Raw genomic sequence first — 27,545 nt, forward strand, 5'->3', positions numbered from 1 at the left:
ACCCGACAGCTCGGTGCACTCCGTCGCACGCTTTGCACACTCATTAAAACGATTATTCACGACCTGTCGAGTGTTTTCGGGTTCATTCACAGGAAAGGCTTGGAGCAAGCGAGAGCAATTCAAGTCAACACTGTCCACTACCCCGTGCACGTGAGGACGAGCTGGTGCGTGCGTAAAAGGACGGAGGGAGGGGTGGGTGAGCACGCTTTAGCTATATAAATCCTGTTCGTCCGATGCTCTGGAATCTCAATCTCGAAAGAATGCCAAGAGTGCTTGGTCTTAAAAGCCTATATCGCTGTGTTAACTTCAAGGGCTTGGCACAGGATAGAAAAATAAAATAAACCAAATAAACAAACTCGAATCTCTCCCTCCTTTCAACCTTCTGCAAAGCTTGAGGTCCCCGGGCTCGCCCACCTTCTGCCTGCAGCTGCCGGACTGTGAGGCTCCACCTCTCACGTCGCGGAAGCTGAGGACAAGTAGTTTCAGGAAAACTCACCAGGGTGAAGAGATTAATTCCCTTTCCATCTCCCAAGGCCCTTTCGTTCTCAAGAAAGAATTCAGTTACTTTTCCTTTCTATATTTCTCTCAAATACTGGAGGGGGTGGCAGGAGTAGGGGATGCAAGAGATGAAGAATATGACTGTTAACCATAATTGGTAGATGTCTTCCAAATTACTAGGAAAGAAAGACTCATCTTCCAAACTGCAAGCAAAATCCTATAAAACGAGGAGTAAATAGCCCTCGATAAATTAGACCCCTTTTTTTCTCAATTTCCAAGTCATCTTTCAACATTTTGTGATGATAATAAGCACAAACATGAATGAATCTCAATCTCCCACAATTGCCTGTACCTATAAAAGACACACCCCGTGGTCTTTAGCTGTTGTATTTCTTCAAATAAGCCCTGATATATAACATTCACATGTGAGCTATTAGTTCAAGAGAAATGCCTATCTTCATACGGTGTAATCGTAGATATATACTAAATAATAGAACAGATGAGTGTATATATGCATTTAATATATATATACTGAAGAATTCTGGAATATCCTGTTCAGCATGAGTATCTCCCCCCCCCCAATAACTTAAAGTTAACAATACCATTTCTATATTCAAATCCCGCTGCCCCTTGATTTTTCATCTACATCCTTAGTAAACCCAGCGGCCAGCTTATTGTTAGGAGGAAAATCCAGTCATGCCAACGGAAAAAGAGAAGGCTCACTCATCGGTTTCACTCTATCATATCTGAGATAATAAAATCATCTGTTTTTCTATTTTATTGAAACATCAATACAATATGTGAAGAGAAGAATGGAAGTTTTCAAGTAGCATGAGGTTTTAATCAGAAACAGGTTTCTAATTGCTAAAAAGCAAGTACGAATAAGTAATTTTGTAAACTCCTTGGGTTGCTATAATTCACTACTATCAAGTTTACTTAAAATTGATCTGTCAAATGTGTTTCCTGTACAAGCTCTTTCATTAAAACCAACCTGCAATAATAATCAAGAGGCAGATGCTGAAATATGTAAGTAAATAACTGAAAGCCTCTGCATAAATAAACACAAATCAATGCAATAATAGACAACACTATCGATGTAAGAATGATCGATTTTAGCCTTCCAACCTGCAATCAGAGCTTGCAATGTATAATTAAAAGTAAAATTTTCAACTCTCCTCCTCCTCCTCCTCCTCTTCCTCTTCCTCCTGGGAAAATAAATAAACAAGCCCTGCTTGCTGCCAGTTCTACCTGATCCTACTTTAGCCCATCTAGAGTATTTCTGAAGGGGTGGGAGAAGTACTCAACTTTTTCTAAGAAAGCTTTGTCAAACTCTAAAACATTATTAATTATAAAAATTATAAAAGTATCAAATAATAATATTATCTCCTTTTCCTTGTTCTGAATTTCCAACCTTTATCATAGCCTCTAATTATTCAGCACATTTTAATAGGAAACACAATAGTGCTTACTATTTTTAAAGATTTTTTCCCAACTGCTATGATACTTTGGGTTTAAAGATTTTTTGGTCCTTTCATTAAAACGAGTAAGAAAAATGTAATTTCTTCAATATACCCTGAAGCTCTCACACCTATGCCTGCACATACAAGGAATCTGAAACAAGAAAGGGGGGAAAGCATCTGCGTTATTCCAAAACTGTTTCATACAATGATTGCAAAACAGTGTCTGACTGAAAGAAATAAATATGCCTTGGATTTCTAGAAATCCATATCTAGAATGGTTCAGATTTTGCTTAACACTAAATTTCCTTTTTCAGGCTATTTATCCTAGGAGGACAGAATTAATTTAGATTAGCAAGAACCAGTGTATGATGATTTTGAGTATTTAGGTTCTGAAGAGTAATGAAAATACGGTGTTCGTATTTTTTTCTTAATCAACAAAGACGCTTATTTACATTCATCCTTGAATTACTGTGGTCCTTCTGGAGCACAGGCCTTTAAAAGAATTTCTTAGTTATGAAATTCAGCTTCTTTGAAAGTGATCTTTCTTACATAATAGCACCTAAATATGGGTTTTGATTATATTATTAGGTGACCAAGCATTCTCTGACTCCTCTCTTTCCCATCCAGGGGCAGCCAGACCCAAATGGAAAATATCATCAGTTATTGTTTAGGGCTAATTTAACAGATAATTTAACTCCAAACAACAATGATCAGGTCATTACATTTCAGAGCAGTGAAAAAATGAAAGAACCGAGAAACAACTCGCCCTAACTCCGCTAGTTTTTGATGTTTCTGCCCAATCAACGGCATCAACAACGTCTGCCTTGCAGACGTGGAGTAAGATACGTTTGCACCTTAAACATGTTCTGATTCAAAGAATGAGACACTAAGGGGAGCAGAAGGTGGGGGGAATAAAACTGAAGACAACCCATTCAGGGAGTGCTAGTCCTGTAGGAAAATTCAACCTAAGGCGAAAATGCATAACGAAATATGTCTGGCAACGGAACACTTTACTTCATTCGGACACGAATCCCCAAATCTCGCAACGTGCAATATGCTTTCCTCCCGTGCAGCTTTTCCGCAAGGCCAAAGACCAGGGGAGAGGATCATACGGGTTAAGCAACAGACAGCCAAAAGGACGTGGGGCGTTTTATCTCCCTTCTCACCCCCCACAGACACAATTTTGAGAGTTATTTGATATTATTTTAAATGCATTTTCTGATGACAACAATTTCAAGATTTCTGCCTACCTCAAGTTTTGATAGAAGGCCAGGTGAGGATGGAGTTAAGCACCGAAATTGGGTCTTATGAGGGGGGTTAGGGGGCAGTCGGAAGTGGACGAGCTCTCTTCTGCCTGTCCTTTCCTCCCCGTCCTCTCTCCAAGGCTGAAACACCGCCAGAGAATCTCCCGCACCCGCGGGATTCTCTCTGCCCACCCAAACCGCCGGCCACCCTGTCTCCAACACAGGGCCACCCGTAGTATTAAGGTAACTCCTATCCCAAGGCCAGCTCTTTTCCTTTAAGAACCCTTCACCTTGGCCCACAGGCTTGGACAGGAGGGAAAATGGGTAGAAAGCGAAATAGAACAGGAGTAGGGATTGGAAAAGAGAAAAGATGTCTATTACAGAGAAAACAGTTTTATCAACTAGCAGATAAGTGCTGAGATCTGAAACCGCACCAGGTAAACAAAAAGAAACAACTTTCAGGGGCAAAGGGGTGGGGGAAAAACAAGAATAAAAAGAAAAAAGGTGGGGAAGCGCGCCAGCCAAGGAAGGCTGTGGAGTCAATTTTCCTGGCATCAGCCAGTGTGCGCTACCAAACGCAAAGCTCTCCTTGTCCTGGGCAAGAGCGCCCTCACCTTGTTGCTCCCTGCTCAGCGTCGGGTGTCGCGTCCGCCGGAATCTCGGCCGCCACTTCCCGAAGCGCCTCTCCTACCTCGCTACCCGCCGCCAGCGCCGCCCCGACTCAGCAGCCTAAATCACTTTTCTACTTGATTCCAAAGGCCGAGAAAACAACGCCGCTGGGTCCCTGCCGCGCCACCGTGCCCTTCTCCAGCTTCACCCGGGAGTCCCTGAGGCGCGGGGAAGGCTAATAGGAAATCGCGGCGAGGGCCCCAAATTCGCTTCGGGGGAAGCTAACGTGCGTCTGGCGCGCTTCAGGCACTCTCGGGGCAGCCAGGCTCTCGAGCTTACACTGCCGTCTCCTAAGTGTGCATTAAGAATCAATTATTTGCCTGAGATTCCCGAAGCCAGGGAACTGGGATATTCCCATCAGGGACAAAGTCAAGCCCAGAACGGTGCGCTTTTCCCGAGTCCTCCGAACGGGCGGAGGAGTAGCCTCCCACCCGGGTCCCGCCGCACAGTACCTGGAGCAGTTCGGCTAAATCCCGCGGGGACCCTCGCCTGACCTAGGCCAAGGAGCTGGGGGCGGAAGGCCAGATCTGGGAGAGGTTGGCAAAGTTAGTGTGAAAATAGGGGGAGGAGGGGCGTACTACAAAAAAAAAAAAAAAAAAAAAGTGGCGGGGGTAGAGAAGAAGAAAAGAAAAAAGAACTTTAGAATTAGACAAGTCCTTGGCTCTGGAGCAAAGAGCTTTGTCTCAGATAGGGAGAACAAATGCGTAAGAGTTTGAACGTTAAGAAAGGTCCGTTAGGGTATTCTGGAAGCTGCGGCAAGACTCAGAAATCTTATTTCCACGAATTGAATTACTCTGCACTTTGGGACCTATTTCAGTCTCCCACTACCCCCTCCTACGCATAAATTCGACTCGTTCGCTCTTCATCCCTCTTTGCCATGTCTTCATCCTCTTTACTTAGGGATCCACGGTGACTTTCTGCCGACGTGGAAAAATCATGCATTCTTTCAGCTACTTCTGTTGATAGCGCTCCCGCTAAGGAAATTTTTCAAAAAAACAAAAACAAAAAACAAACAAAAAAACCAGAGGAGCACTTTAGCCCCGGACCTCAAAGTCGCGGTTTAAGCCTTAGTCAAAAGCAATCTGGCATAGCTCTCCTCCCTCCAAAAAGCACTTGCACTTACCAATCTTGGGGTAAGAGAGTCCCAGTCCTTAAAGCTTTTTCTTCGGCATCCTTCGGCCAACACCAGGCGGAGTCTTGGGTGAAGGGAAAAAACAAATAGAAATCGGAAGGGAGAAAAGAGACTCAAACACAACATTACATTATATATTCCCCGGAGCCACTTTGGCCTACATCCTCAGGACATGGTCCAGTCGAACTGACCACCAGAATGGGGAAAAGGTCGGTTTGGGGGCCAAAAACTAAGAGGTGGATTATTTTAACTGCTGGTGGTTGGGGGGAGGGAGGCCCTAGAGGGAGGGTAGGGAAAGGGGGATGATTGGGATGAGAACACGCAAAAGAAAATCGAGAATGAAAGCCCCTTTGAACTCTTACAGGTAGGTAGTTCTTAGGAAGAATGCAGACGTGTGTACTCGCGAAAGGAAAATCTAGATGACCCCTATTCTTTCCATATCTCCAGGATCTGGCCTCAATTGGCTTCAAGTGGGGGGGGGGAGGGAAGAATTTTAATTCAAATTTCACCTACCCCGCTTGTTGGAATGGCTGCGCAGATTTTCACGTTGGAGAGTTCCATCTGTCTGGCAGAAGCTGGAGTGGTGTTGGGGGCAGGTTATCTGGTGAAGTAGGAATGTACAGGAACCCCGCCCTCTAGGCACAGTTATACAACCCCAGCACCCCGTCTCAGCCAGCTCTAAAACCTCTAATGATCTTCACCTTCACCCTTTGTTAGCCTATTTCTCCAGCAGGCATTTAGTTCCAAACACAACTAGCCACTTTAGATATTTATAAAATTAATTTCTCAGAAGCAAAATTATTTCAACACAAGCAAATTCCTCAACAATGTTGTAGGAAACACTTTGCAAAAACCACATCTAAATATATTCAATTTATCCACCTATTTGGGTGAAATATCCACCAACCTAAATATATACAATTATATCAATACCCTACAAGACTCATTTTTTTTTTTTTTTGGTCTCTCTACACTTGATTTTGTGCAAGTCATATAAACCACATGAAATCTTCCATTGCCATAAAGATACTTGTATTGAAACTTGTTAGTTCTGGTCTCCATGTTCACATGACTTCCAATTTTGTAACAAGTTGGAGAAACAGATTTGGAAGAATTCTCTTACTGCTCTAGTTTAAATGATTTTCTCAGTTTTATATATTAATAATCTGTATTAACTTTATATCAGACACATTCAAGTAAAATACTTTAAACCTAGAGATAAACTGCAGTTTGGGATTTCAAGTCTTAAGTTATGATCATTTTCAGCTCCAAAATCTCAAAAAGAGCAATCTTCATCTCATTAAAAATAATTATAAGTATGAAAGAAGAAAAAGTTCAAAAAGTTTTGAAGTGTTTTTCTGGCATAAGCTAATTTTAACTGGCAAAGGTTGGTGACAACAAATACCAACACAACATTATGACCATTTTGTTGCAAAAAAAAGTCTATTAGATGCTATCCTAGAACACTGTATGCCTTTGAAAAAGGTAACTTGAGAGATGATGGGACAGATTGAGATAAATGAAATGTTCACATTGGGCTTCAGGAGGCCTTCACAAATTTCTCTCTCTGTATACCCTCCTCCCTATCTTGTATGCGTATTCAACAAGCTATTCTTACTTCTAGTCACATCCATTATATATGTAACTTGGAGATGTATCCAAATAGAACTTCCACTCCAGTCCTTAGGTCCTATGAGTTCAAAGAAGTCAATTTTATGCTTGACCTCAAATTATGGAGTTTGCCATTGAAATTTGATTTCTCAATCATGCAAATAAACATTTATCACAAATAAGTATACTTATTTAATATGGCCAGAAAAAAAAAAAAAAACCCTCATGGGGGAACTCTTTTCTTCTCTATGTCCCTTTTACCACAATACAAGAGTTCAACTTTTTAACTTTTGGTAGGCAAAAGACTATTTCTTCTGTGCCAATACATTCTCATTCCACAAATAAAATGCATGGTAAAAGCAAACAATACATCATCACCTTTTTCAGTCTAAACACATGTTTTCTTTGAGCTGTTTTTGTTCACAAATATGTAATGGGGATTTCCCTTGCCTAACCCCATTCACTTGGACTCTATTACTATTTTTAATATCAATCATAAATTTGGCTTCTAAAACAATTTATTTGTGGAATTTTCTTTCATGCTTCAGTCTGAAGAACTGTTACATTTCAAGAAAGTTGGACCTCTGGTGAAACTGCTCTCTTACTAAGAAAATAAAATCATGTCCAGTCTACTTAAAGGAGATAATTAAACTAGCTGTCTTGGTCTATTTTAGTCAGTTTCCCATTTGTGTATATTTGGTTCCAGCTCTTTTAATTTTCCTGGACTTTATCTTTCTATCTTTCTTAGATAGCATTCTCTGTCCTCTTTCTTTCTTTTTGGTAGTGGGAGATGCTCCCTCCCCCGCCAAAGATCCTCTTTCCCTTTCTTCTCTCTCTTCCTCCCTCTCTCTCTCTCCCTTCCACAACCCACCCATCCTTATGTCCCAATATTAACTATTCTGCATTTCTGTTTCAATCTATTTGAGTCAGATTGCTTCTCTCCTAAGCTTTTTCTTTTTTTCTTTTTTTTCTTTTTCCCTGAGCAACTCTCTAAGTGTCTGCCGATAACATCTTGGGGACAGATTATTTTTCATTGGGCCCATTGTAAGAAGTAGCCAGCTTATTGCATTACTGCAGAACACATTTCAGACTATACAATTGTAACAAATGAACAACTTGTCCTCCATAGACTCTCCACAGGATCCAATTAGTTACTAAACCTTTTACTTAGGTTTTCTAATTATTTTCTGGAGCCATAGCAATTGGGATGCTGAAACAATTCAAAAAATGTTTTCATTTTGTTTCAGATTGATATATATGCATATATATGCATGCATATGTATACTGTAAGTTAAAACAAAATTATGACTGTAAGCAAAAGGAACAAATCTCTAGATTAAATTATACAGACATTTAAAAGGGAATCAAATAAATACCTCTATGTTATAAAAATGAAAGAAAAGGAGAGAGAGGCATTTTACTTCTTCTGAACATCTAGAATTTTAAGTTGTTATAATGAAAAATAAAATATAAACATTGATCTGCAAGTCATTACAACAGGTGATCACTTCAGCAAATCTATATTGCAACTTCAGCACATCTTTATTAGAACTCTTTCATTGTGGGTAAACAGCCACAAAAATAAATGCTGACTTAGAAAGTATAAATACAAATATTTAAACAAAAATATTTGCAGCATTCATAGCGCAAATTGTACCTGAACTGAAGGGCTCTGTGTGTCTATATATATATATGTATATATATATATATATTACATATGTGTGCATTATATTCACTTCTATCTAACCATATACATATATTTATTTATAATTTGCCAAATGCTATAAACAAGATACCTGAAACAAAATATATAAAAAGCATTCTATCAACTGATTTGAAAATAAACACAAGGTAAATAGCTATGCACATAAAATTATCATTTTTTTTGCTGTATATCTACAGAAACATGAAGATATCAGCTGAAAAGCCTATACTTTCTTTAAAGCTAGTGTTTATTAAATAGCCTGCTCCTTGTAAAATTTGATTCCACAATGGAAAAAAATACTATTTTAATTTTTAAAGTCTCAATTCAAATGAAAGGAGCAGTTAATTTTAGTTGGCTGGAAAAGCCTTTGAATTCCCTAGAACTTTAATGGTCTTTTAAAAATTAGCTCTATTTAATAAAAGAGACAAAAGTATCAAGATATATATGAATTTAGCCTATTTTTTATTTCTGTGTGTTCATAGTAAACATTTTTGTAAGTGACAAACACGGGCATATGACCACAGTATCACAATCAAGAAATTTTAAGACAACATTAACAATCACTCAAATTTTTGCGGCATTTGCGCAACACAGGTTACATATTTGCAAGGTTTACCTATAAGTACAATAGGTATTAACATTTCACTACATTTAGAAAAAATAAAAGTGACCTGTTAGTGACCACATACATCAAAATATACACAACACAAACTGAAGGCAATCATTAATTTTGTCCCCTTCCGATTCATTTGAATGGGCAGTGTTGCCAACTGAAACAACTTTCCTTTTTTTTTGTTTTTTTTTTTGTTTTTTTTTAATACTTAGCATACCAAGTGCATTTTAGAACCCAATCTTTGGTCTAAAAGTAAACAAAAGAAAAAAACAGTTTTTTAAAAGAAAAGGACAAAACAATAAATGGCCAAAATAATTTCTTGGGCACCTTTACTACGAATGCTTCTTAAATACAAATTACAGTTTAACATTTTAAAACTCTCCCCATAATTTAGGTTGTTCTCAAGGTCTGCGTCCACCATAAAGATCCATGATAACTTATAATACTGCACACATGGAAATCTGGCGGCTCTTAGAGATAGACTTGTCAGGTTTGAATGAAATGGCAAAGCAGTCACTATTTAGATACACATTCTACTATAATTTTGACTTCCAAACCTTATATTCTACAATGTATTCTCCCCACATTGCACCTCGCTGACACTCCACACCTTGTTAGAATAATAAACAATCCTAAAGACTGAACAAACGTACAGAAATGGGGGGGGGGCTTAATAAAAAATACCTGGACTTATTTTTTAATTATCATTTACAATGCAAATGTGTGTAAAACGTTCACTTACAGTCTGGTCCCAGGGATGTTAATGTATTAAAGGGTTGGAAGAAGACCCCTGATTTTGATGTGTGAAATAATCAGACAGTCCCCCGGACAGTCCCGTCGTGAAACTTGGCAAAGAGGGTCTTAAAGACTCACAGGGCAGGGTCGAGGGGGCCTGCGGAGATGTGGAGGACGACGCGGCCCGGGCGCTCATGGACGTGCTGCTCTGCGAAGTCATTGACGGGTGCGGGACGTGGGGGAAAAAGTAACTGGTCTGGCCCGCAAGCAGGTTGACCGAGCAAGGGTTGAGGGAGTAGGTCCCGGAGCAGGGCACCGACAGGCCGCAGGGCACCGAGGCAGCGAGCGCGGCGGCCGTGAGGTGGTGCGTGGCGTACGGGATCTCCCCGTTGACCAGGCGGTCCACGCTCAGGCCGTTGGCCGTGGAGAAGGAGTGGTTGTTGCCCAGCGAGTTCTGAGTCAACACGGAGCTGTAGGGCATGGGGTGGCTAGGGTAGGCCGACGTGGTGCCGTTGTAACTCAAAGTGCTGCTGGCGCGGGGGTGGTGCAGGGACAGGAAGGGCGACATGGGCCAGTAGAGGGAGCCGGCGCGGTCCATGAAGGTGAGGCCGGTGGAGGTGAGGCGCGCCCCGCGCTTGAAAGCCAGCTTGGCCCGCGACGTGGTCGAGCGGCGCCGCAGCTTGCCCGTGGTGCCGCCGATGAACACGTCGTCACTCGACGGGTCCAGCATCCAGTAGTTGCCCTTGCCCGGGTCGTCGTAGTGGCGGGGCACCTTCACGAAGCACTTGTTGAGGGACAGGTTGTGGCGGATGGAGTTCTGCCAGCCCTGTTTGTTCTCGCGGTAGTAGGGGAAGTTCTTCATGATGAACTCGTAGATGCCGTTGAGCGTGAGCCGCTTCTCCGGGCTCTGCCGGATGGCCATCATGATGAGCGCATTGTAGCTGAACGGCGGCTTCTCGTACTTGCCGTTCTTCTTCTCGCCCTCCTTGCCCCCCTCCCCGTCTTTGCCGCCCTCGCCCGCCCCCTTCTTCTCCTCCCCCCCGGCGCCGGCGCCCTTCTCTTTCTCGTCCGGCCCGACGGGCGCCAGCTCCCCGGGCCCGCCGCCCGGCTCGCCCTTGCCGCCCAGCCCGTCCGCTTTGGCCCCGTCCAGGGCGGCGGCCGGTGGCGGCGGCGGAGGAGGCGGGAGCAGCAGCTGCTGGGGGCCCTTGTCGTCGTCGGCTGCCGGGGCGCCCCGCGCCTGGGGGGGCTGCGGTGCCTGGGGCGGCGGCGGCGGCGGCGGCTGCTGCTGCGGTGGCGGCGGCGGTTGCGGGGCGGGCGGCGGCGGGTGGTGGTGGTGATGGTGGTGGTGGTGGTGGTGCTGGGGGTGGTGGCTGTTGTGGTGACCGTGGCTCGCGTGGTGGTTGTCGTTCTGGACCGCCTCTGGCACCAGGCTGTTGATGCTGAACGAGGACTTGGGGATCATTTTCACCTCTTTCCTATCTCCCATGTCCAGCATCACCCAGTCGTCGGGGGGGAAACGGCGACGGCGGCGGCGGCGGCGGCGGCGCGGGAGCGGGACAGCGACGCGGCGGGCGGCGGCGACCGGCGGGTGCCGAGCGGGGCGCGGGCGGCGCGGGCGGCGGCGGTGGCACTGAGCGCTCCGGCAGCAGCGCAGTTGGACCGCAGGCTCCGGCGCTGGCAAGTCATGTAGCAAAAGCAGCAACCACCCCTCAGGAATTAGAAGAAAAAAAAAAGGAAAAGAAAAAAAGAAAGAAAGAGAAAAAAGAAACAACCACCGCCCCGGGGGTGAAGCTCCCTCGCTCCCAACTCTACTTCTTGGTCTCCCCCCCACCCCCCGCTCCCCCCCCCTTCTGCTGCTTCCTCCTCCTCCTCCTCTCGCAGCAGCAGTCACAGCAGCAGCAGCAGCAGCCCAAAGGGGGGGAGAGCCGGGCGGCGGGCGGGCGCGTCCCGGAGCGGCCGCGGCGAGGCTGGGGAGACAGCGATCGAGGCGGCTATAGCCACAATTAATTTTCCGAGCTACAGGCGCACACTAGGGCTGTAAAAAAATTTTTGGTTTAACCTTTCCTACCGCTGGGCCAATCAGAGCCGGCGGCGTGCGGGAGCGTCTCTCCTGCCGTCGACCAATCGGCGGATCTGGGCCCACCCACCCCCGCCCCGCCCGCCGGCTCCCGCCCCCTCGGCGCTCGCCTCCCCCTCACCGCCGGCCTGGGCCTCGCGGCCGCGCGGAACCGCGTAGGGATACGCCGCCGGGAGCACGCTGCTGCCGCGGCCCTTCTCTGCGCCCCCTCCACCCTGCGGGGCTGCTCAACCGAAATCCCCCTCGTAGGGCAAATATATCATATTTCCGGCTGCCTTCTCACTGTATTGGGTCATTTTCTTTTGAGCGTCAATATTTGTCGTTATTGATTAAAGTTTGTATTCAATTTTATTTTTTTAAAAAGCGGGGGCGGCGGCGGCAGCGGTGGTGGAGCGAAGAGTGGGAGTGCAGGGAGAGGATGCAAGGACAGGGCAGGAAATGGAGGAGGAAGAGGCGAGGCGCTACCTTCCCGAGTCGGCCCTGCAGGCCCGGGTCGGCATTTCTGAGCCCGTAGGAAAATTGTGCCCCTTGTAGGTAACACTCCAGCGAGGCTTCGGATGGTTGGGGAGGGAAGGCCCACCCCTGGCGTGGGGAGGGGGTTGTCCTGCACCTGGGGGGAGGAGGGTCCGGATGGGGTTTGGAAACGGAGGGATGAGGAGGAGGAAGTGGGCTGGCGAGCGCGGGGCCAAACAGGGGTTACTTACTCAGTTCCTGCGGCCGGGCGGCGGCGAGCTCGGAGCTCGGGCGCCGCGGGGAAGCCGGGCCTGGGGCTCCCGGCGCTGCGGCGGCGGGCGGGGGCGGCTCAGTGGTGGGCGCCTATGATAGCCTTCCGAAATGAGGGGTGCTCAGAGAGAAAACAATACCAAACAATCTCGAAATAAACCAGGTAACACATGCTATGTATATGTGTCTCTTCCTTCCCCTTCTCTCCTGCTCCAGACCGTCGCTCACACGCTGGGTGACTCGGTGTCGTTTTCTCTTCGGCGCTCGAGCGTCTCCCCAGCTTCTAATCCGAATTGGAAGCGAGTAGCCGCGAGCGATCACCCTGGAAATGTTTCATTTTGCTTGTTGACATTGGAGGGAAAATAAGGGTGGGCGGCTATTTCTTTCCTTTTTTTTTTTTTTTAAGCCTTCCTGTTTTCACTCCCTCTTTTCTTTTTTCTTTCCGTTTCTCAAATGCTTTTGATTTGTGCGGGCCTTAATGCTGAAATAACCGCATGCTGAAGCCAGCCCTTTCCCACCCTGAATGTAGATGGAAGGCAACTAGAAGCCTTGGGTACGTGGGTCCCACAAGCCCAGCTTCTTGGGCTTTAGAACTGGGAAGGTTCGGCTGAGGGCTGAAGTGAGTGGGGAGATTGTGATTCGGGGGCTTTAAAAGGATCCCGTGGCCAGGGGCAGGGCTAAGGCCCAGCATTTCCCAGGGATTGGAATTTGGTGCGGAGCACACTGATCAAAGGCTGTTTCATCCCACATGGGTACGAAACATACCACATTTTACGGAGGATGTAGCCCTAGAGAAGAGGGAGGTGGAGAGAAGCATAAATGAAAGGCACGTTCCCCCTCCTCTGTAAAATAATCATAAAATGTAAACATTTACTCACTTTGATAAACTATCAATTAAATTGTCTGGCAGATTTAGTATTTAAGAAAAGGAAGGAAGAAAAAGCGATGCCTATGTGTGATGTTAAAGTTCAATTCTAATATAAAGAATGCAGTTGATGAATACAAGAATACTCAGGTTAATATGGAGTTATTGCACTCTCCCCACCCCACTCCCTACCTTGAAATCCTGAGGAAGGAAGAGAGAGAATAAACTCTGAAGAGAATAACAATTACAAATAGCTAGTGATTTTAAAGATCTCTCTTAGAGATACCATAAAGAAACTTTGAATATTGGACTAACCTCATCTATCCTTCCACAGTATGTATGTATCCCCCTCCCATTTCTACATATTTCCTTAATTAAGCTATATTTATATGTGGGAAAGTTCAAGGGTCCGAGCTATCTACGTTGATAGTGACATGGCCCCAAACACTGACTTCTAAGCTCCAGGTTCTTACAGAGCTGGGTGAGCTAATGGGCTTTGTGGACCGGTTGGAGAAATCTGTGAGCCTTCCTCTTCTTTCTGCTTACTTTCCTCCTTTCACTCTTCTCCCCTCCTCAGGCCTGTTATTCCTACTTTTCCTCAACTCACTTTCCTCCCTCCTCCCCTCTTCCTCCCTCCTCCCCACTCGCTACCCCCCTTCTCCTCCATCTATTCCTTTCCCTCACTCCATTCCTCCACCTACTCCTCCCCATTTCTCCCCCTACAACCCCCCTTCTCATCACCACTTATAATGGCACACAAGGGCTCCCTCTGAGGTGGACGGCCCGGTACGTTTTCGTAGTCGGTCTAGCGTGAAATGATTCGGTGTAACCGGATTCTTAGGAAAGGACAGGTTACGTAAACATTTACTGATGTGGAGTAACTATACTATTTGTACTCTGATATGCAGGAAGGAAAGTGTTGATTAACACAGAAGAAAAAAAAGCGAAATTAGCTGATTGCATGCTCATAAGTGCAAGCTGTCATTGAACTGCTTTTAAAATAGACACAGCTGGGTGTTTGTGTTGAAAAATTTCTTGTGTTTTTGCTAATACTGAAATAAGCATGATTTTGTATACCAAACATTTTCAGATCATTAAAATTTGTAATCTGTGCTGGTTTTAAACACAAAGAAAAGAAACAGAATCATTTCGATGTAAAATTTGCTGATATTATATTAACTCAATCAGGTCTGTACAAATTGTGCATTGTGCCTCCTAAAATCTGTTTGATCAATTTAATACACAAAGTGCCAAACGTGGGTATTGTTTGTTAACATTGGACATTTTATTCAAATCTGAGCTCAGCAGCAAACTGGAGGAGCATTCCTTGAATACAACACCAGCACTGACTGATGAATTTTTAATGTTTTAAAGGTGTTTCTTAGGTCAAAGCTGAGTGTGCATTGTTTTGTAATCTTGCATAAAATTTTAGCAGGTGAAAATAAGTTTTTCTTTTGTTTACTTTCAAAAAGCAAAAACTGGGGTGTGCTAATGAGAGCTGTAATAATCTGGTTTGATGTGCCAGGAGCTTATATTGACTGGGAAAATATTTTGCATGCAAATTAAGAATGTGTGTTGTATTATTTTAAGGATTGCATGGATGCAAGTCTCAAAATAGGATATTTGTGTAGGAATAAATAGATTATACTTTGATATAATCACTCTAAAGATCTATCCTCCCTAATAACAGAGGTCATTTGCAATCTGGAGGAAAATGCTTTTATTATCCTTTTAATAATTTTAATGGACTTTATGGTGAGATAGAGTACTATATATATATATATTTATATATATGGGGGGTAGGTTGTTCAACAAAACATGCACTATTTACTCAGCAGCCCACATTTGTCTCAGCAATGGCTTCTTTTTAGAGCTGCTACTAGATGAAATGGAGGGGGAGGGGGTACTTGGGCAGAGCATTGTGCAAGTTGAAAGTCCCTGGATGGAGCTTTGTAAATCCTACCGGTCAATTTGGGTGCAAATTGGATTTGAAGGACTGCCCGCGTCCACTTCGGGCTTCTGTCCTAAACACATGAAGCCCCAACTCTGTATTTCCACCTCACTCAGTCCCTATGATTACTTTCAGAAGACAGAGGACGTCCAGTGGTCTCAGATCTAAAGCAAATTCTGTATCATTCTACTAGTTTCTCGTTTCTCATCATCAGCTTAATCTTGATCTCTCACACATGAACATCTATAAATGTACACTGTTAACGAATCAAAGCATAAGTCAAAGCAAATGTAATTTCCTGGTATATAAAGTAGTAAACATCTGTCTTTCTCTGTCTGCTGTCCCACCTCACCACCTCCCCGAAAAGAGGACAGGCCTTGTAAAGAGTGAGCAGTTCCAACAGAAGAATTGCTTGGGAAATGAATTAGATTATTTCATCTCTAGTTTTAATTAATAACCAAGGCTCCACAGCCTATTGCATCTGAGTAGGGAGCAGCACATTTAGTTTTTTCATGTGGGGTGTTACATTAAGTCTTACTTAAGGCCCTTTTCCTGCTTTCTGTCAGTTTTTCACTTTTTTCCCTTGTTACCTGCTGCTTAAAGGAGGGTGGGACATTTTTTACCTAAAATCCACTTTACTTTCAGCTCCCTGAACAGAGTGTCCTTGGAGTGGCACCAAGCTCTGGCTAAAGCTCTCTTCCTGCAGATGCGTAGGGAGTCCCTGACCCTGAGACGTTTGGGAACAAGTGGAGCTCATGCAGAGGCATCCAGGTATTTCCAGAGACTGACGAGCGAGGTCTGCAATCCCTTCCTAACAGCAGGTAATGGTGCTAACATTTAGTGATTATAAGTTACTCTTTAGCGTGTTGTATCCTTGTTCTGTGGGTTTTGGTTACAGGTTATACGATTAGGTTTGCGAGAACAGTAGTGAACTAAACTTCTCAGTAAGAGGTCTTCACACCAGGGAAGTGTTACTTTTCTGCAGCAGCCCTGCCTCGTCACTCATTAGGGAGCTGCAGGTTGTCAAGCGGCTGCTCTCAGCACGCACGCGCGCACCCCCAATATCCCCGGGGGCGCGCACATGTGTGCGAGCGTGTGTGTGAGCGCGCACAACCACAGACACACACACAGACACACACACCGCACTAAAACTAAATTAAGAAGCCGATGATTAAGACAAGCGTCTACTAGGCCTGTCATTTCAGCATCCTTCCATCATAACATTGTGGCACCGGCAATTTTGCTTGAGAACCTCGAGAAAAAAAAAAAAAAAACTATGGGAGAGCCTCCTATTTGAGAATCGAAATGTTTAACTGGTATAAGCTATCGAAGCTTCGGAAGTGAGAAAGTCCAAGGTGAAGGAAGAAGAGGGCCTGGATAGAGACCCCTGGGACTCCCCAGGCAGGTTTCTGTGATGCTGTCAGAGGTTCCAAGCTCTCTGAAGGCAAGTACATGCTCATCAAAGAAACCGCAGGAGATCTGCAACAAAATACAGTCGGGAGTAGCTTCTTCCCATTGGAGAGCCAGGCACAGAGAGATAGACAATGAAGTATTATCACCCCAGGGCCAAGGACTTTTTAAAAAAAAGTCTCTCGGAGCCTTTCAAATACTCTACACATTTTTTCATAAATATAAAATGCCCACTACCCTTTACTTGTTTCCAATTATTTGCCAGCCCCCTCAAGACCTCCAGGGGTAGACAATTTTCGGAAAGAGTTGAGTCCCTAATAGTATGAGGACAAGCCTGTTCCATTTCTTGACCTGCTCCAATTGGAAGATATGATCCCACACCTTTTGGGCAAGCGTGCGCTGAGAGGTCCTTTTTCTCCTCTCCTTGCCCAAGGAAATGGCACAGCTCTTCCTTCAGAGGGGTCAGGAAATGCTAAAGAGAAAGACAAAAGAGTTGGAGGGTGATGGTAAAGGAGAATGATGAGAATGATGGAGGTCTTTAGCTTTAACCCTGGAGTCTATCTGAAAAGGGAGGAATTGAGACTTGGCAAAAGTCAGCACACAAGATAATGGATTTTCCATCAGCGGGACACCAAAAGAGGGAGAAAAAGAAAGACTTCATAAATATATATCAGGCTGAAAGAAGAACTTACAGGCCTCAAAACGCTGAGCTCCTAACTATCCTGTCACTGTTCTCCTTAATTAGTTGGAGCTTCAATTTGATTTCCCGTAGGAGCCTGAATAATCTACTTTGGGAAGTGTTATAGCACTCTTCGGAGAATGTGGTGCATCCAGTCTCCTCTATTTTGAAGCACCCTTCTAACAGGCCCCACAAACTCCAGTCGTTGTGAGGAAAGATGGATCGGTGTTAGTTGCCATTTTTAGGTGGTCAACTCTTAAAGGTACACGAAGAGCACTGAACAGCCCAGGGTCCGTATAGGAGAGTGATGAGTGTATTTGAGAAAATGATCGTACCCACTAATGGTCTGTGAAGGAATGAGGAGAGAGAAAACTTGCAAGCGTTGGGGTGGGCAGGCCAGAAGGCACGCTGCGAACCCTCCATCACAGATTCCCTCTTCTCATGGGGAAAGTCAAATGAGAGAAAGTAAACTGTTTGCTACTCCAGTACATCAACTCCTTTCCTAAAAACCCAGATGGACAAACCAATGAGCCAGTTTTGACTTCCAGCCTATCTCCTACCCACCTGCCTCCTCACTCTTGAACTGCGGTTCCTGTAGGTCTTCCCCCGCCCCCTCCTAATAGCGATGGGAAATCTATTGGAGCAGCGTTTCCCAAAAGGTCCTGATCTTCTCCCTCCCCCGCTCACCACTGGAGGCTTTAACCCGGACAGTTCCCGGCGAGGAGCGTCGCGGAGCCCAGCTCCCGGGCCCGCCGCTCCTCCCCGCGCACTCCCGCGCGCCTGCCCCGAGCTCCTTTGTCGCGGAGCCTGCCGAGCGCAATCTAGCTAGTGGACTTGCTTTTAAGGTTTCGTTTCCGGATTTTCCCCCTTTATAGTTACCTTTCCAGACGAGATGTCTCGTATTTGCACATCACGCCGGAAGAATGCACACAGATCAATATTTTTTGGGCTAAGAGGTCATGTGCTACGATGAACGCGCAAAAAAGAGAGACCAGTTAATGGTTTTAAGCTTATTATTTGTATAAAGCACAGCTCCGAGTTAAAAGACTAGAGTACGTGTAGGTGAAGTTAATTCGAATATTCAGTTACATGTCAAGGATGTTGAACCCAGTACGGGAGACCAGTTATACCCCTATTTCTCTCCAGCTCTTTGGAAGGAGCTGCATTCGGGGAGGAGAGGAGCGGCCGGGATAAGCTAGACGCAGAATCGCGTCAGGAACAAGTTTCCGTTAGCGTGTGAAAACAAAACACTCCCGACTCCTCTGTTTCATAATCTACAACAAAGGTAGTGGGGGGTGGGGATGGTCACTTTTATTTTAAAAACAATCCTAGATTCTTGTTTACCAATTTTAGTATCTTCCTTCTGGGTTTGTCCTAAGGCACGCAGGAGAGAAAGTAATGTTCACGAAAAAAGCACGGTCGGCAAAGTTTGGCTCGTGAGCGTGTGAACTATGAATCACCACGGTGAAGAGGTTTTCTTTTTTTCTCACTCTTTCCCTTTCTCTTTGGAGCGTGAACTTGTAAGATAAGATAGATGAGGCCACGAGAAAGTGGAAACGGTGAAAAAGCCCAGTTCTTTTGGAGAGCTGCCTGGCAGACGGCGGCCGAGCGCTGTCTAGGCGCTGAGCGGCGCAGGGCTTGCTCCGGAGCTGTCCCAACTCCTGCCTCCGCGGCAGCCGGCGACACCCAGCACTGCGCTGGGATCGCTGCCCAAGCAGCCTACCCTTTGGCCTTGGAGTAAACAGCCCAGAAGATGCGAGAATGGCCCCTAATTGGGCTGAGTGTCTGCTCTTCAGCTCCTAACACTAAACTGGGCCCGCAGGTTTTCCTGGAGGAAGTTGGAAGCCCGACCACAAAACAATCAAAGGATGGGAGACACTAGATTTTGGAGACGTCTGGAGTTACACATGAAACATTATTTTTCTCATTAATTAGAAGTAATTCGCTTTCCCTATTTATATGTATGTACACGCTATTGATTACGCACCGCGATTTACTTGAAAAATGCTTAAAGTATCTTTCGCACACACTCCTCATCTTTGTCTCCTCAAGCATTTTCAGCTGATAGTATGGCTGGTTGGGATCAATTAGCAGTGGATTTTGCCCCAAGATTGCTCCCCAGGGCGGACAAATGGAGCCAAGTCATCTCCAGCGATGTTTTTCGCCCACATGCGTATCCACGCCAGGGCTTTAGAAACAGTTCAAAATCCCCAGCCTTGGTTTCACTTGATTTTGTTGTTGTTGTTATTGATAAATATTGGGTCATACACAAGGCACTTGTCAGAGACTTTGGCTCAGTCTTGCAGCTGCAGCTCCTAGCGGGGCATTTGAGTTGTGTCCTAAGGACTGGAGGGATTTATTGGGAGAAGAATTGCACATTCTCTGTTCCTTCAGTTGCAGAGATGATCTCTTAAAATCCTATGTCCTGTCTGCTGTCACGTTTATTTCTTGATTTGTTCAGTTGCGTGAACATTGGATAGATGCTTGTGTCTTTTCGTGTATCTTTTTATTGAAATTGTCTTTTTAAAAAGGAGGGAGAAACTATTGATCCCAGTTCTCTAGGTATATCTGAAACCAAAAAGAACATAGGCGAGTAGACAGATAATTGTAATTTCAGGCTGGGTAGGGGTTTCCCGGTGGTGCTGGTTGGGTCGGTAAGACCCTCAGGGGTTGTGTAATTGGAGTAATATATATGGTTGGGTCGGTAAGACACTCAGGGGTTGTGTAATTGGAGTAATATATACAGTTTACCTTTTGGCTGTGCTGTGCATACTTTCCCTTGATACATATTGCACATGAACTGAACCCATGGTCGGCTTGTCTTGGCATGTTTGAAGCTCCAGACACCCAACAGTATCATTACAGGAAAGAGACAAAACCCCAAAGACTCCAGGCAGGGAGACGGCTGCCTTTGGGGTGAATGGGGAGTTTGTCTTGGCGTTGGACTTTTCGGGTAAGCGCAGCACTGGTTCAGACTGCCTGGCAGCCAGAGTTCAGGTCTTCCCCGCGCTGAAGTGCAGAGAGGGGGTGGGGATAGGGGTGGGGAAAGAAACAGCTGATTTTCGACATTTCAAAAGGACTCTTTCTATTTATCAGTGTTACCGAAGTGTACGTTACTGGAGAAACAACAAAACAAGCATAGAGCTGCAATTTTCAAGAAAATAGGATCCCCAAATATAAAAATAAAAAAGTAGCAGATAAGATGTATAATTCAATCAAATTACACAAAATTGCTTGAAAATCCAGAACAGTAGCGATCCATTATGCCTCTGTTTTATTAGTGACAAGTACAATTACTCTAAAATAAAGAACACTGGTGAATATATAATTGGCTGTAATCATGTTAGTGTTTGAATAAAAATGACGGGAACATTTAACACTTTGACAACAAAATGTTCAGAAATAACTTATTTATTCAAACAGTTTTTATTTTCCACCAAGTGAAGGAGAAACACAGTTTGCTTAGGAAAATCAATGACTTTTCCCTACAATAAATAAATATCCAAAAGGGGGAAAAACAGCCCCACACCTCTATATTATTACTATTATTATTTTTTAACCAGCAAGAAGCTTAATCCTGTGTTTGGAGTCAGCACCCGCCTAAACTGTTGTTGGGTACCAACGTCCGCCACCTAGAGGAAGAGCTCTGCAGCTCACCCAACGCCAACCCGTTTTCCCGCGGTGACCTCGGGAATCAAACTTAATATTCCTTTGCAAATCGCTCTCCAAACTAACTCCCCCCTCCCACACCCCCTCACATCCCCTTCCGCCCTACAACATCGTCACAATATTTTCTTAGTAATTGCTCTGTGCAATTGACAGAAGCGCCAAGTCTCCGGCAGCGCGGTGCTCTCCCAGCAAAAAGCCAGAGCGCGTTGGGAAACAGGTCAGGGAATATTTGGGTCTGGAGCGATAATCCATTTTTATCCAAAAATCGTCTAGAGCAGCCTGAATTCGGGTCTCATAAAGCAACGTCTGATGCCGACACCACCACATTCCAGTGCTTTTTTAGGGCTTTCTTAGAGAACACAGCCCGGATTCCTCTGTCGACCAGTTGCTTATTGCGGGGCTTTTCCCGACTTCTCGTCAGTCCATGCTCCCCTCCTCCCTCAAACACGAAGATCTGAGATCCCGGCTCTCTCTAATCAGTTCTCCGAGCCCAAAGGGTCCTTCGATTTTCCAAATGGGTTGCTTGATGTACTGAGGTAAAGGCATTACGGGGGAGGTTAGAATTGGATGCGTGACCCCTGTGGCCTGAGAGACCAACCCAGGAGAAACCCCAGGTCTTTACACTGAGTCGCGGAGTTTCGAGAAACTTTCATAGTTTGCGGGGGAATTTGAGGCTGGGCCCGCAGGGACTAGGGGCCTTTCCGCATTTTAGTCTCGGTGGATCCTATCGGCTTCTTTCGCAGAAAAAGCCAGCCTCACTCCTGGATCTTGCCTGGCTGCTCTCAAGCCAATCTTGGAGGAAGGAGATGCTAAGCGAGGGTGAGGGGGCTGTGGAAAGAAAAGTAACGGGGATGATCCGTGCGCTCCACGACTGGTTGACATCCGAGCAGCAAGCAGACTGTTGACATCAGCGCGCGGGCTTTCATGCATTTTTACCCCCCAACCCGTCCAAAGTTGTGTTTTGTTTTGCTTTCATGTATCTAGAACACTGTTCAAGCTGGAAGTTTGCTAGAAAGGCGAGGAAGGAACAAGCAAGTTTAATTCGTTTGGGGGGAAGAAAAAACCTCATAAATAATTGGAATTCAATTGGGTTTAATTTCTTCAGTTTCCCCTTCCTTCTTTTTCTTCCTTTCTTTTCTCGAGTTCTCGCCTTTCCCTTCCATCTTCTCTCTCTTCTTCCCCTCCCCCATCCCTTATCCCTATCCATATTCCTGTCCATATCCCTATCCCTATCTCTATGGGTGAAAGAGAAAAGCAACAGTTTGAGAAGGGTGGAGGTAACCATTTTTAAGCAGAGTTTCAGAACCGCCTTGTTAGTTCTCAGTCCCAACGCTGGAGTTCAAAGGAGATATCCGGGGATGACTCTTCCTCCCCTCTCTCCCAGAGGCAACCTCAGAACCATGGACTAAGAAGCTTTTTCCATACCGTAGAAATTATTTTTCTGTAGAAAAATTGTTTTAAAGATAGTTGAAATAAGAGTGTGTGTGTGTGTGTGTGTGTGTGTGTGTGTGTGTGTGTGTATAATATATAACATAACAAGCCTCTCAAACTGATGTCCCAGGACATGCCTTGCCTATGGAATGAGGCACGTCCCAAAACTCACTCCACCCAAACCCTAAGGACTTAAATCCTCAGAAATGTTTCATTTTGTTTTATGTGAAATTGGCACTTCCACTCTCAAATGCCAGGTCTGTCATTGCTCTCCCGCATCATATTAACAGGCGATGTTAGCCTCCCCCTACGTGTTTAGGCTGCTAATGCGGGCCACTTAACGCAACAAAAATGCTCATCTGTGGAGATTTTCCCAAGGCTGGTAGCGACGCTGGCTCCTTTTTCTTTTCTTTTCAGGGCACGTCCATTCCTCCCTCCCACTCCGGGGGCTGAAAAAAGGGGGTCCAACAACTTTGAGCAAGTGTGTGAGAGCTTCCTCCTCTATCTCTTGCCTGCCAACCCACCCAAGGTTGCGAATTTTTGGTTTTTCCTTAGGAGCAGGAATAAATGGAAGCTTCAGCCATGGCACTTAGTTGCCTCTGTCAGTAAACTTGCCTTCATCTTTGCCTTTCTCCTCTTCACTTCAGCTTGTGAGAGCAGCTCAGGATTGCTCTCACAGCTGCCTCTGTATCCTTAGCTCTAGCCTTCTGAAGAAAACTGCTGGTTTTCTTTTTCTCTTGGCTGCTCTCTGTTTGTGTGTGTCTTGTATGTTTGTCTAGTTTTAGTAACTTTATGAAGGAGACTCTCTGAAGGAAGGAATCACCTGAACCTAGATGATGGCTTTTGTCATGTTCTCTTACTTTTTAAAGTCTGGCCTCGGAAAATCTTGTGTTTTCATGATTCATATGTATCTAGTTTCCAAGGAGAAGGCCACCAGGGAGAAAATATAGCAAAACTAACTTAATATGTAGTAAATATCATTCATTGGGTCTTAGTTTAAAAGATGATTGTCTTCATGGCTCCCATCTGGAACATTTTTGCTTTTTAAAAGCCTGTAAAATATAGACATGAGGACAGAGCTTTACAGCTCTGGGTCTACCATTCTCTTCCTATGGATTCTTAGGCAAGTTACATCAGCATTCTAGTTTTCTCTCCTCATCTGATAAATAAGTGATTTGTATTCATTAATATATAAAATAACATCCACTTAACGAAACCTCAACAACAATAAAAAACAATTCCCCAAACCATAAGATTTTTTTTTTTTTTTTTTTAGGCAGCAGGAAGAAAATCTTATTCAAACGACAGCAGCGACATCTAGTGACCATAATACTCAATAATATTGATGAACGTGTGGGATAGTTAACTGAGGAATGGATTTTCACAGGAGAGAGACATCATAGTTTTTCTAATAAATCTTGATTGTCTGGAAAACAGTACTCTCTTGATATCAAAGGCTGCTTTACTGTGTTCATGTTATGGTAATAATATATAGAAAAGAAAAGATGTTTACCTCAAGTCTGCACATAGGGCAATTACAATTTATATGAACATTCTTCTCATGCTTTAAATGCCATGTTAGGATACTAGTTCTAAAAAAATAATTTTGTGTGTTGTACCTTATTTAACCAATTTTCCAAATTATAATCAAATGTATTATTGCATAAATACTTAGTAAAATTGGAAAAGGTAGACATTTCTGAGATTTCCTTTTGTTTGGATCAATCATTTAGCTGATTTGAGATTGCTGTCTAGTCAATATCAGGAAACTGATTAAAGATAACCTCTCCTTTAAGTTGTCCCAAGTATGCTCTGCCTATATCACCTTTGCTCAAAATATTTTGGAATTCAAAGAAATGGGATTCCCATTCCCAGATGGACTCCATCTCTTCTTTTTATAGCAAAGATTAAGTGGAATATCTGGGCACGGGTGAAGTTTTAACAATAGCAGAGACTTAGCAATGGCCCAAGACTTTTCAGAATAACAATTTTAGCATTTGCTTGGCATTTAACACTTTAGACAGAGGTAGCAGTAGAATTCATCTCATTCTCTGTGACTTTATAAATTGGCCATGTGTGTAGGCGTTTGTGCATGCACTCACTGAAGCATAAGTGTGTTTAATTTCCTATTAGCAAAGCAGCTGGTGACTACTGGAATATATGGATCCATGTTCATAACTTTAAAGGAAGCCAATTTTGTTAATTCCATTTTATTTTTGACCAACATTTTCTGTGCTTTTCCTGTGGAGTTTGGTCACCGAGTGTCATGCTAGCTATTTTAGCCAGGTAGTATTCTAAAATAAGAAGATAACTGGACTTGTTAACAGCTTGGAGAATTTGAGCTAGTCATACCACTTCTCTTAACCTTAGTTTCCTCATATACAAAATGAGAAAGTTGAACTCTCCATTGTATATTATAGCTCAAAAGATCTGTAAATCAATAAATCATCAACCCTCATTTGGGAAGACCCTCTCTTGGTATCTCTGTTGTCATTTGTGACTCTCCATTGTCAATTCTGAAATTTCCAGTTAGGCATCTCATCAGAAATAAGGATCAAAAGAATTGACAAAATCTTCTTCTTCATGTCCCTCCCATCTTCCCCTTTATTTGATTTTAAAAATGACAGAAATCTTAGACTTTCCAGTTAACATTCACTCAGGCATTGGCATGCACTCAGTTCTCTCTTGCTGTCCATCCAGAAAAATCACAGCATAGAAATGGGACTAAACTGAACACAAAGATGAGGCAGCTGTATTTGAGTTTCTCTAAAGTGTTCCCATATCCTTATGGTAATGATTATTATTACTATTAATTTTTTTGGGGGGGGACCAGAGCCAAAGTATTCTGGCTGCAAATAGCCTACATTTTCTCCCTACTTCTGTGGCCATATGAATAAATTCCTTCAGGAGGGGGCAGTAAAATATCTCCCACTTCTGTCTGGCTTGGAACATCATTATACACATTTAACAAGGAGAAGACTTAACAGGAGGCAAATATTACTCCATAATGCAAATGTACTCATCATTTAATGTGAGTCCCGGTGAGGCTGAAGACATACACGGAAAGAATCAGAACTATGCTGACTTGGATTGGTAGAAGGAACAGGGTTCATTACAAATAAAATTCTGAATCTGCCAAAGGTTTAGTTTTTAGATGCCTTTCTGTTCTCTAGATATCTTCCTGCTCTTCCTACTACTCAGACTGGTGATAAAAATACACTGTATTTGTATAAAATTAACAAGGCATGCTTTCTTCTGTGAATTCCTTTAGACCCAGTAGAGACAGTTATTATGTTATTTTAGAAGTAAGGAAACTGACCTACAGAGGCTAAATGGCTCACTGAAGCTCACACCACTAGGAAGACACAGAAAAGGAACATGAATCTTGGCCTTGGAGAGGCTGCATCTCACTCCTGGTTGTCCTCAGGGTGGGGTTCCTCGTACTGAGACCAGGGTAACCGATTGAACCTGTTGCTGTTTGTCAGGCCTTATTAAAATTCTGCCACACATATTTGAGAAGTTTCAACTTTTAGAGGATTTTAGGGACCCCTTGAACAAGAGAGAGTCTGTGCTTGTCTTCATTCATGTATGATTTTATCGTCTTTATGCTAACAATTTTGTTATTAATATTTATGTTTTCTACAAGAGAGGTAATCTTTGCAAAAATATTATACTCCAAACATGTTGTTAATGTCTTGGGATCCAAGATTTTGGAGTTAGAATGAATGTAAGACATCATCTGTTTCAGCAGCTCTGGAGAGAGATCACTGTCTGAATCAATGGCTCCTGGGAGTTGTGCTTAGTTGGAGTCCCGATTATCCTGAGTCTCCTGGTGTTGTTTCCTGCCCATCCCCTTTGCTTCTTGTCTTCCTACATTAATGTAATTGGGAACTCCATTCTTGCTGGCTACCCTGTGGTCTGGTTTTCCAAATGGGCTGCCTCTTGAGTAGCACTGTGTAGATCTGGCTAAGGACGGTAATCTCAGCTGGGAGCTGTTAAAGCTTCCTCTTGAATGTATTGTCTCTCAAGTAGCTCTCTGCTGCCCTCTACTGGCACTCAGCCACTAGAGCCACCTAGCCGGCTGCATCTGTGCTAACTAACCCAGAGCATCCCTGGCTCCCAATGAGAGTCGAGAGCTTTATTAACCACACTATACATGGTTTTTGTAGCACTAAAAAATCCAACCCAGGCTCCTCTGTGTCTTCTTATATCCCACGTTCTTACTTCCTACAAGTTTGCTGATGGGCTATGAAGGAGTGTATCAGACTTTAAGTATCTGTGCTAGAGTATTTGGAAGGACTTTTTTATTTTTTAAAAGATTTTATTTACTTATTTGACAGAGAGAGACACAGGGAGAGAGGGAACACAAGCAGGGGGAGTGGGAGAAGGAGAAGCAGGCTTCCCATGGAGCAGGGAGCTCGATGCAGGGCTCGATCCCAGGACCCTGGGATCGTGACCTAAGCCGAAGGCAGATGCTTAACGACTGAGCCACCCGGGTGCCCCTGGAAGAACTTCTTTAAAGTGTAAACCTATTTAATTATCAAGCTGAAATACACATCAGCTGACATCAAACTAGGCCATAAACTTCTGAACTTGCTGTACTTACTCAGTCTTAAGGAATATTAAACATTTTATCTTTAATGTTATAAAGATACAGTGAATTTTACGAAGCCCCTAAGTAATATGTACACTTTCTCATTTATTCAACAAACATCTATCAGGCACTACGTATGTTATGATATATGCCAGGCCTTACTTTTGGTGCTGAGAATACAGCATTGGAAAAAGAAGACAAAAAAAAAAAAAAACCCACAGAAAACAAAACAAAACAAAAGAAACAACAACAAAGCAAAATAATGCTCTTCCTTTATTGAGCTTGGTTCTTAGTTGGGAAAGATAAACATAAAACAAATTAACAAGCAAAATGCTCTTTAAGGAAATATAGTATTACCATATGTCCTATCGTAAATGCACTATAATCCATGTTTTTAAGAGTGTTGGTATTAAGATTAAGAGAGGAATAATCAGAGGTTGGACAGAGAGCTGAGTATGCTACAAATATTCAGTGTTTTT

The 27,545-nt window shown here is 44.0% G+C and overlaps 1 protein-coding gene across 1 annotated transcript; it reads right to left on the reverse strand.

The window, feature by feature from the left end:
• Nucleotides 1–9,130: 9,130 nt before the first annotated feature.
• Nucleotides 9,131–11,162, reverse strand: FOXG1 (forkhead box G1). The gene has a single exon (XM_027572537.2). It carries the CDS (start codon nt 11,160–11,162, stop codon nt 9,693–9,695), a length of 1,470 nt encoding a protein of 489 aa, XP_027428338.1. The 3' UTR covers nt 9,131–9,692.
• Between the last annotated feature and the right edge of the window lie 16,383 nt (nt 11,163–27,545).

Source organism: Zalophus californianus, chromosome 6 (assembly GCF_009762305.2).
Source record: "Zalophus californianus isolate mZalCal1 chromosome 6, mZalCal1.pri.v2, whole genome shotgun sequence".
NCBI lineage: Eukaryota > Metazoa > Chordata > Mammalia > Carnivora > Otariidae > Zalophus > Zalophus californianus.